Genomic DNA, 11,013 nt, shown 5'->3' with positions numbered 1-11,013 from the left:
ATTAATTTCCACTGAACATGCTTGATTCTACGCATTTGATTTATAGGCCACATGCGTGATTACGTTTACCATAGGCTCAGGATTTCTCAGTCCTGACGTCAACATGTCTACCAGCCGCTGCTGCAGACTGAAAAAATGGAGGAGGGCTCTATGAACTAATGGTTTACAGATGCCTGTAATACCAAAAAGATGCTGCTTGGTCCCTTCTTTCCAATCTATTAGAACCATATAAGATCGTAGTTGCACACAAATAATCGGTCAAATTGCACAATAAGGTAATTTAGTATGTCACATCTACCATTTGCTGTCCGAGGAAAGCCTAAGAGCAGTTTATAAAGTAAATGTCCTAAAATGTTATCTGAGGGTCGCAATTCGTAATCTTCACTATTATAAACATTTTTAAATCCCGCTTGAAAATGTTGGGTAGTGAAATATAGACCAATATAAAAGCACAAATACACACTTAATTACATATTTCAGGATTATAGGCTTTTACGCCAGAAAAGGGGTAATTTCTAGAATTTTGGGCCTTTAGGAATCATAGTGTCGAAAGTGAGACATGTGCTCTCTTCCATTTGGAGAGACAGTCATCTTACAGCAGCAGGTCACAATGAGGTCACAGTATTATCTGTATTCTTAATCAAGGAGTACGACGGTTAATTTTATCTGAGACGCCATCTTGACACTCGCAACAAATTATCTGCAATTATTAGCCAACAGGACTTGTGGAATCAGACAATACAATGTAAAGTTTGTGGTAATTTAATACAATGGGTGCTAAATCGTCTGTGTGGCTTCCTAACAGATTTACTCTGCCGGAGATGTTAGTTTAATTGCATGCCTTTGTCCAAGAAAATTGTAGACGAAAGATTATTTTTTATGAAGCCAGCTTTGGTGCATGGCAAACAAGCCTTGTATTAAACACTAAACTAAATGTGGTAATAACACACCAACGAAGATAAACGTATGAAAAGAGTGGTCAAAATATTTACAAAAGTCACTATTTCAATAACTATTTTTGTCTGCAAATAGTTGACAGTGCGTCAAAAGACTTTAGAATCTAGTAACGTCAAGCCCACTGTCAGTTGATAATTGCTGGATTTTTATTGAATTTTGCCTGAGTAATTTTCAAGGTGTTGGCTAAAACTTAATTCTAGCTGACACACTACTACTGACTTTGTTGTTATGGTCTTTGCCCTAATATTGTACAAATATTCCTTCGTTCCCCCTCCCCCAGAGGAATGTTTCAGCTGCGCATTTTGATCGGCACGTTATCAATCATTTGCACATCCGAAAACCGCAGTTGCTACGACAAAATCTGTCTTAACGTTCCTTTTTGTTGTTAACTTAATTTGGGCATTACGCACAAGCTCCATTTACTCCATTCAACCCCTAAATTTTGACCTTCGTTACTGGAAATACTTTCTGCGCCTTTACGCTGATTTTAAAATGTATTGAAAAGTATTTTTTGTATGGTTATAGCCTGTATTAATTTCAGTGTAATTTAGATTTATTTCAATATATTAAATACCCTCTTTTGTGTTTAACATGCTTACTGCAAGACACCCCTTTGTGCTATTCTCAATCAAAACAAATAGGCGTCAAAACTGATTTATGTTTTTGGCACCTGTTGAAAGATATATTTTAGATACATTATTGTACAGTATTTCAAAATAGGCTGAATGAAATACATACTTTACTTTAAGATAAATATCGAATTATTTTGTATCGCCTATAATGCAATTTATAATTATGAAATAGCCGGCACGTCTTTTAACCCGATGGAACTATTCGATTGGTAGGCCTTTAATTAAAATGTTATTAGACAAATAGCAGATGGCATTAAAAGTATGTTTGTAAATATTTGTCCTTTTTGAAAGGAATCATAGTGCTTGGATGAATCGACTAAATGTGCACAACAGCTATATTGCTGACACTGATTGAAGTTCCATCATATGTAAACATTTGGTTTCAGAGCCCTGACTACCTCTATAAAGTACAATTTCTATGAACCTTTTTTTGAGTGCTCTTTGATTTGACTTGCATTAATGGAGCATAGTGGATAATATATGAAACAGCGTGCCTGTGCCCAGAAACAATTTATTGTATATACTTAAATAACTGTTCATCTTTTTGAATAATTGTAAAAGTAGTTTTACAAAACATCAATAAGTTTATCAATATCATTACAGCTCAAGGGAATAAAAAGGGTCTAAGATCGTTACAAACACAGTGGTTTATTGAATTAATTACATTGCTTACATCTCCAATATTTTTTAAGTTTTGTGTCTCTGGACGGAAGTGCACTGAGTGGACTTAACAGTTGTTTCAGCAATCTATACGACCACAAAATGACAATATAACACTTCATGACATTTTCAAATAAAACATTTACTATATTATAACATCGACTAATCCTTCTTAGAATTCAAGAAAGATGAAGACAGAGAAAGAAATAGCCTACTGAAAGTGATAGAGAGACAGAAACAGACAACTTCACGTACTCCTATAGTGGCAGATATCTAATTTGGATTCACAATAGGACAAGGAAACAAACATAAGCATCATCAGACAGCAACACACAGTCTCTTACCAAGAGAGTATCCTCCTTCTAAATGGAATGGTTTTTCCTCAAATATCCAATGTTCGTAGCGGGAAATTGCACATAAATATTCCATTAAATAAAGTGAGAGAACAACTGAAAATGAGTTCAGAGGGCCTCTTTTCATGTCTTTTGCTTTAGTCTCATTGTTTCAGTTCCAAAGCCCAAACATGCTGCGGCCAACCAGTTCTCCCTTTGGTTTTCTTGTCATTGCTGCTCCCTGAGTTTTTCAAAACGTCATTCTGCAAAGAAGAAAACACCAGGAAAGAAAACGGTTATTTGTATGCCCATATCTACAGTATAGTGGTAAATTAAATCAAATTATTGCATTAAAGTCCCAACGCTTAATGTAACAGTGTGTACGTCCGGCAACGTTTACAAAATTGAAAGTTCTTGGCAGAATAATATTGTTTGGTTGCAGCCCTTGACCTCTGAAGAATCAAATCAAATGTATGTCTATACGAGGAAATGTCTGTCACATTCTGTCGTCTTTTAACATACAATTATCTTTATTTGTTATAAGTTACTAGCCTCTTTACGTCCTTTACGCAGTTTAAAAGTTCAATTCAGTGTTATGCATTTCTTACCATTTCCTTCTTTCGCCTCTCTTCTTTGGCGTCTGTCTTTTTGAATTCTGCTTTGAAGGCCTCTGCTTCCCCGTTCTGTTCGTCTTTGTCCAGAATGTCCATAAGGTAAGCAATATAACTGGTGGCCAAGCGAAGAGTTTTGATCTTGGACAACTTCGTATCCGCGGGCACGTTGGGAATGCATTCCCTGAGTTCTGCGAAGGCGCTGTTGATGCTCTGAGTCCTGCGCCTCTCCTTTCGGTTTGCCGTGGGTCTACGTTTCACCGTGCGTGGTCCCATTCCGACGTCGCCGGCCCCTGGTACTCCTCCGTAGTGCGAGTGATCGAGCCCGGGGGCTCCGGTTGAGTATTCGGGGCTGTACGAGGGTGCCATAGTGTAGTCTGGAGGAGACATCTCCGGATGGCTGATAAGCCACCCATGGAAATATGGGGTTTCTTCATGACAGCGGCTGGCAGCTGCTGCAGCAGCGAAGGAATAGCCGTCATGATGCATCACCGGGTGGTGGGGAAACCCTCCAACTAAACTCATGGCGACAGACTGATCTATCCTACGACAAATCACAGACGGAGTACTCGTGTGCTCTCAGGTTTTGCTTAATTTTACTTGGAGATTTAGACAACGGCTGGCTCCCCATAAAAGGTACTCATGTAGTATGTTTTTCCAACACTAAAATGCAACACTTCTCATTTGTCCATAACAAAGTTATTGCCGAATTTGTAGGAGAACATTAACGGACGAACAAATCAGACTTCAGCTTTGAGAGCACTTTAGACTAGTTATCAACGAAAAAGTTTACTTACATTCATACTCTCCATTGAAAATATCCATAATGATAAAGTTCCATTAGGCTACTAATGAAATGGTTACAGATGAGTTTAGAGCCGTCTTTGATTTGCAACCCTGACGATTCAATGCCGTTGCGCGTCAATGTAAAACGTTCCTATCCCTGTCGATGCTGTGCACGGAATTCTCACTCTCTGTCTGTAGAAGCGGGCGAATTCACCGTTTGATCTCCATGTCAGCTACATCTTTAGAGCTGCTTGGCCTCATATATGTCGTCAAAACGGTTCTCAGCCAATAACGTTGTAGAGGAGGAGGGACATAAAGAAAACTAAACTAACTCCGTTAGTGTGTTTACGAATTCAAATTGCACGAACTCTTACACACTTATATATACAACATGTATCAAATAAATATCAAATACATGTAAAATGACTCATTGCATATGTTGTCATTGGAGATGTGTTTCATTTTCTTTAGGCTACATTTAATGTAGCCTACTGTTTTATAAAACCTATCAGTGCTATTTGAATTTTTCTAAATTATATTTAAATTAAACATTTTTTCAAAATACCACCACAATTACTCGCACTTAAATTTAAATTATGAATAGGGCAATGAAATTGGTGAAATAAAATAATATGGTTTTATGAAATTAGACGGCAGTGTAAACATTTATTTAAAGGTGCCAACCAGAAAACAAATTTATAAGATTTAAGATACAAACTAGATAACATTAGAAGTCAGAACTATGTTGTTGTGATCTCTGGTTTAAATAATAATAGAAAATGCAAAACTACAGATTTTTGTAGCGTTAACCATTACGCCAGTATATAGCTAAAACCATAGTCACCATGTACTATACATGTTAAATGGTGTATGTAATAAACTAGTTAAATTGTTGTAATTATTATGAAATGTACAATTTAAGTATGCAGTGCAATAAATTCGTACCTAGTATTTTGTACTTTTTTATATTAAGTTAGTAAAAACTTTCTTTTTGGCATGTCAACAAACATATCAAAAATGCTACATGTGTACCGCGTAATTATTACAAATAAACTACAAATCAGATATTTTTGATGTAAAATAATACATTAACTTTCTCAAACTAGCCTATACTAAATACATAAAATTATAAAATGCATCTATATAGATATATATTCATATTAAACGAAAGATGTTTTCATGTTTTGAATAGTGTTGATTTTTATTTTTAACTTTTGGCTTTCCGAATTACAAATACAATTAGGGCTTTATGAACAAATAGAAACACGCATTCGCTCAAACAAATGCTCAACCACACGAACACGCACGCACACACACAAGCACGCACGCACGCACGCACGCACGCACACACACACACACACACACACACACACACACACACACACACACAAACCTACACACACACGCGCGCGCGCACCCCCCCCCCCCACACACACTTACACAACATAACACGTTAAAACAATGTATTTATTTTATAGGTTTAATTATTTTGAAAATTAAACAATTTCTGAAAGTATAACCAATCAAGCCATGACTAGTTTAATGTGAAAGTTATTTATTATATTTGATAAACCATTATAGACGGTGGATGTCCAAATGAGGGCGCAATCGAAAAATATTGCCACAACTTATATGTAGACATCATATTGCATAGGCCTTTATGATGTTGACGGTAATATGCATTATGACGTTATACCCAATATTTATGTTTCTTATGTCTGTAAATCCCCAATTTACCGTTTTTATGAAATCTACGAAACCTGGTCAAGAACTGTAGAAAATCTGGATTGGATCCGGTGGACGTTGTAATTCTGAGCAGGGCTGGTGTAATACTTCTTATACTGTGCAAGTATCAGTGTTGATTGTGAGTTGACATGAGTCGTTTTATTTTGACAGTTCACAGTGTATTCCTTCAGGTGCCAAATATAACAGATATGTTATACAATGTGTGAATATCTATTTTAGTGTGTGTGTCTGTGTGTGTGACAGAGAATTGAGGAGAGGCAGGAGAGACAGAGGTAGTGAGTGTTTGTGTAAATTTAACAAATTTCACAAAGGAAGGTTCATGATTTATTCTTGTTTAAGTGTTGTGTGTGGGGTTCAGGCGTAATTCATCTGTCTGAATGGAAGTTCTCGAGTAATTTAAATAGGCCGAGTCTCCAGTTAATGACATATAATCAGCCTGTAGGTCACTTGGTCAGACTCCTGGTACAGACCCCTCCTCCTCCTTCTGATCTCCTTTCAAACTGAATTTTGTAAAAATAAATAAAGTTATGCAGAACCAAATATTTGAGAATGGGAGAAGGGCTTAATAATGATGACTTAAATTAAAACTTCTAACCATGATCAAATTTTAATATCCATTATATTCCTAATAAACACACCAGAAATATTAATAAGGGCCTGCATGGCAGTGATTTTATATAAAAACTGCATCAGTAAACAGTAAATCCAAACAAATAATCAAGAGTCACATTGAGAAACATTCTCATGGCTCCAATAACGATATAAAACAGCATGCTTTTGTTAATTATACACCTAAAATATAATTATAAAATAAACTACCTACTTATAAAATGCAAATATTTTGTATGTTTTTAATGTCATTTTATCCCGTCTCTGTTTCCTGTTTAGTAAAAAACGTTCAGTGTTGTGATTCAAATAATCAGTCGGGCGATTTTCTGTAAATTATTAAATTGTTTGAGTTTTAAGACTGTCACAAACTTTATATACTGCATATATATTTAATATTGATATACCTGGTCATGAAGAGGGCTGAAACCAAATGTCCCATCCCCCAGTCACTTCACTGACCGGTGGATTTCTACTTTCCTCTGGAGGTCTCATTAAGAGAGTCTTGTGCTATTTTCAACATTTCCTCAATCCAATGACTTAAAATAAAGCCGCTCAGTCACACCGGCGGAAAATCCACCCAAATCACGTTACACAAATTCTCTGCCAGGCGTTTGTTCTTTTTGTCGTGTTATTAAAGATAATTGACCGTCTCTTTTATCACCAGGCCCTACCAGTAATACGCACACATGTACGCCAGTATTAAGCGACACATCTTAATTTATATCAGTATTAAGCCCATCTGATACGTCAACTGATATGGAACAGTCAAAGGGTCAGATTTAGACGATATTTACGAGATGTTAATATAGTTCATCAGCCCTCATGAATCAAATATATTATAAACAGGTTATTCTAAAGATGCCGTTAACTTCGTTGTCTTTCTTTCGTTCTGTCGTTAGTTCTAGTCGTTTTAAAATGTTCCTTAATCCTGAACTAGAAAATAACTTTAAATGAGACGACATTTATTTTTCTTTTAATCATTTATTTTATATGATTGAAACATTAAAAAATGATTACTGGCGAGTGAAGTTTGTCATTGATTAAGAAAAGGAAATTAATTGGAACTACTTAAATAGGTATTTTGAAACGATTAAACAATGATTGTCCGTATTTATTAATATATATGCATGCAGTGTATTTATTTAGGAATCCTTTTCGTAGGTACAATCTTGCTTAATGCATAAATAAAAACATGTCTTCGATAGAAATGAAATGAGGTAGACTTTGAAAAATATGTCCAATGACATGCTTCGTTTATTTTACTTAAGACTAATTGTTATTTTTAGCTGGAAAACAGTTTTTTGAAATATTAATTTCTAAGAGTTAAAACGTTATAGTAACAAAAGCTTTCAGGTAGCCTATAGCCGCTTGTTAGATCTTCATTTTGTTTCATTCAGGAAGATGTGGAGTGCTCGGACAGAACTCGCAGTAACAATGCAGATTTATTGTCAGAGACATACATGGCAAATATTTAAGGATCAAATGGGTATGGGTCATTATAGCACTCATGTCTGGCCCTTTAAAGGCCCGTTCAAAACGAGCGCGATGAGAAGACGGGAATGTTAGGCTTTGTATCTGAACAATAGACTGGTCAACAACAAATTCTTTAATTATGATATTTACTAGACGCCAGGGGCCCATCAACAGTTTGCCTACATCCATGTATGGATCCAAAAATTGATGCCATAAATATGTCACTATGGATGGTTGTTGGTGTATTCATCCTTGAGAACCCTCCTCTTTCTTTTCTGTCATTCTTTACCCTGTTTCAAATCCATCCATAATTCTTATCTAAACCAGTCATCACTCAGAAGCCCATGTCCTATGACACCTGTTCACCCCCTAACACATAATATCTCATCCTCACTTTCAGAGCCTGTCTGAATGATGCACTCTAGAGCTCTCAAAATTCCCACACCTTTAATTGGCCTGTGTGTAGAAATTTGTGGATGTGCTGGTTGTACTGGTTCCTAATGGTGGTTAACCCTCTGTCTGTTTGGAACCGTTATCTCCATTCGTCTTTAACTTATCTCCATTCCTCTCCTTTTGTTTTTGCAGACCTTCCGACTGCACCGCAGACTTTGCTCTATATTCCCCCCTTCATCTTTCCATCACCACCCACTTCTGTTTTCATCCCCCTTTCTCTTTACGCTGTTTTTGATAGTTCAAAGTCTCCTCACCTCTCCTTCATCAACGTACACTTCCTTTCACTGCACGCACATACACAAAAAACAGGGTCAACGCTTTCATTGTTTCTTGCCCTCCTGAGTTACTCTCTGATTACGTAAAGCAGAAACGTGTAAGAAAAAAGGCAGATCTGAATGGTGGGTTAATCTTCCTCTGTCTTATGATCACACTGCTGTCCGTTTCATACCGTTGATGTCAGTGTTGAAGCCCTACAGACAGTAATACGAGACGTATACCTGACACATGTGGGAACTGCAAGCCTTGCATCTAACGTACGCAGACACTCACACAGCTCATCCATTCACACACCAAGCTCAAGTTCGTGCTTGTCAGCGTGCAGCCACATCCTGTGTTATCACCAATCAATCTCTACCAATAAAATGAGTGCAAAAAATCATTACAGTAATGAGAGCAGCTCACTTTTCCAATCATCATCTATCTACAGCGTTTCTGCTGTGTTGTGCTAATGTGGCTACATAATGCGGCTCTTCCATAGAAATCTAATCCTCCCAGCAGAATTTCAGCGTCTCCTGCTCTTCTTCCGTTCAGAGTATTTTCAGGGACAAATGAGATTCTTAATTCACATTCTATGGCCCTAACTACTAACCAGTTTATGCAATACATCCTAAATCCAATAATAAAAGGGAATCTGGTCCGTAATCAGAGCCATATGTGAACATGCTTGAGGTGCAAACTGTAAGCATCTTAGATACCGTTGTGCTGTTTAGTCATAGCTTCCACAAGACAACAAGGCTTTTCTGGTTTCAAAAGTTCTTATTTTGTCATGCATGTTTGATTGCACAACACTCATCGAATTGCCAGCAATTTTCTTTTATGTATATCCTTTGGTTAACCATGTCCCTCGATTAATCGTACACTTATGGATTCCTCAGCTTTACCTCACATCCTCCTGCTCCCTCTGAGCCACACATGTCTGAAACCTCCAGTTATCCAATCACTCCACATGGGTAAGAGGAACCGTGTGATGATCAGCTCATTTTTAATGTTACTACAGCTGGTGTATTCCCTGGAAGATTATGGACTGTTGCATGTCTGATTATTATCAAAACATTTAAAACAAATTGTGAAGCCATGAATCACTTTATCTAATACAGCTGTGTTAAACTTGTCAAAATCTGACACTTTGTTTTTGGAGGTGGGATGTTGTAATTTTCACTTAAACCATTGTGTGTGTTTGCCAATAGACCAGCTCCCTCTTTTGGGCAGATGATGGATGGAAAATGCGAAGGAAAAGCATGACCCATTTCAGTTTAGTTCATCTCGTTTACGATGCCAAGCAAAATTTGAATTTCACCTTTGACAACAGGTGCATGTATAGTTTTCTATGTTTTGGCTCCTAAGGAGAGGAGGACGATTGGCAAAATCAGCTTTTGGTTACCCTCATTTGTTTGTACAGCGTTCCTCTGGGATTCCCACTATCCTCTTTGGACCTCATTTGGCACTGATTGTATTTATAAGGCTAAAAAAAGTGGAGCTAAGCTAATTCAGAATGGAATATGTAATAGTTAAGAGTCCAACCTAAGCCTGTTATAAGTGGAAAATCACACACCTTTAAAGCTCATTGATAGATGGATATTGCACATTTTAATGCCATCTTTTTGCCAGATGACAACGTATTATTTTTACAAAACAATGGATGCATGTCAGTGCCTGTTTTTTTCTTCCCTCTGAGTGGAGCCATTATACTTTGCGATGCTTCTTCTGTGGGTCATCAAATGAAACACTAGTGGACAGACACCAGGCACACCAAACACCCAGTGCATTGTTAATGCTGTATGGATAGACTGTCACAGTGGGATGATCAAGAGCTTTTCTTGACTGGGCAGTATTTCACCTTAGTCCATCCATGCCTCCACCAATAATGAAGTGTGTCTGGGTTTACACGGCATCGTCTTTGTTCACCAGCAACATCTGTGGGTCCATGAGCATATGTATAGGAATGAGAGACAAAAAAGAGCTGTGGTGGAATTCCAAAGAGATAAATACCCAGATATGAGTCAAATCCGGGTGACATGTTTGCCGGACTGTTTGGGCATTACTCGGTCTGCGTTTGGGGTCCAGGCCGATTTATAGTAGCGCTGCTAGCGTCAAAACCGACGTATATCACGCTGGGGCTCTCATGGCGGCCATTATCCCCCAACAATGTAATCCACGCACACAAATGTGCCTAGCGCTAATTTATGGCACACTGATGGATTTACACCACTCTACCCCATTAGTGTGTACATTACCTTGGGCATGTTATGTAATGGTGTTAGGGAGATTTCAAGAAAGGATAACAAGTAATAAATTTAGCTCTTCCACGGTGAGAATGAAGAGTCTAGGTTCACACTGTCTCGGTGGACCTTGGCGTGCCTATGATGACCAATAGCGTTTTGTAAAACAGTTTGAGGGGTCTAAAGTGTGATAAATGAAATTTTATATTTAGAAAATTTGAAGTAATTTGAGAGGTGTTGTTCTAAGAGTTTTGAA

At 37.4% G+C, this 11,013-nt stretch overlaps 1 protein-coding gene across 2 annotated transcripts; it reads right to left on the bottom strand.

Moving 5' to 3' along the window:
* Positions 1-2,111: 2,111 nt before the first annotated feature.
* On the bottom strand, positions 2,112-4,199 carry hand2 (heart and neural crest derivatives expressed 2). 2 transcript variants are annotated; one of them, XM_056732549.1, is made up of 3 exons: positions 3,990-4,199; positions 3,190-3,736; positions 2,112-2,844 (listed from the first exon to the last, which is right to left on the bottom strand). In XM_056732549.1, coding segments are annotated over exons 1-3 (648 nt in total). In that variant the 5' UTR covers positions 3,992-4,199; the 3' UTR covers positions 2,112-2,745. The 2 variants fall into 2 exon arrangements, with proteins under 2 accessions (XP_056588527.1, XP_056588537.1); XM_056732559.1 differs by having other exon boundaries at positions 2,114-2,844; positions 3,190-4,199.
* Positions 4,200-11,013: the final 6,814 nt, after the last annotated feature.

The sequence above is a fragment of the Triplophysa dalaica genome, chromosome 2 (assembly GCF_015846415.1).
Source record: "Triplophysa dalaica isolate WHDGS20190420 chromosome 2, ASM1584641v1, whole genome shotgun sequence".
Taxonomy (NCBI): Eukaryota; Metazoa; Chordata; class Actinopteri; order Cypriniformes; family Nemacheilidae; genus Triplophysa; species Triplophysa dalaica.
The sequence above is the reverse complement of the archived record's forward strand: the minus strand, read 5'-3'. Positions and strand labels throughout refer to the sequence as shown.

What these genes read in the sequence shown, in the direction of transcription:
- hand2 (XM_056732549.1), bottom strand. An exon ending in AGAGGCGAAAGAAGGAAATG is followed by an intron (nt 2,845 to 3,189) that starts GTAAGAAATGCA and finishes TCTTCTTTGCAG; the next exon opens with AATGACGTTTTGAAAAACTC.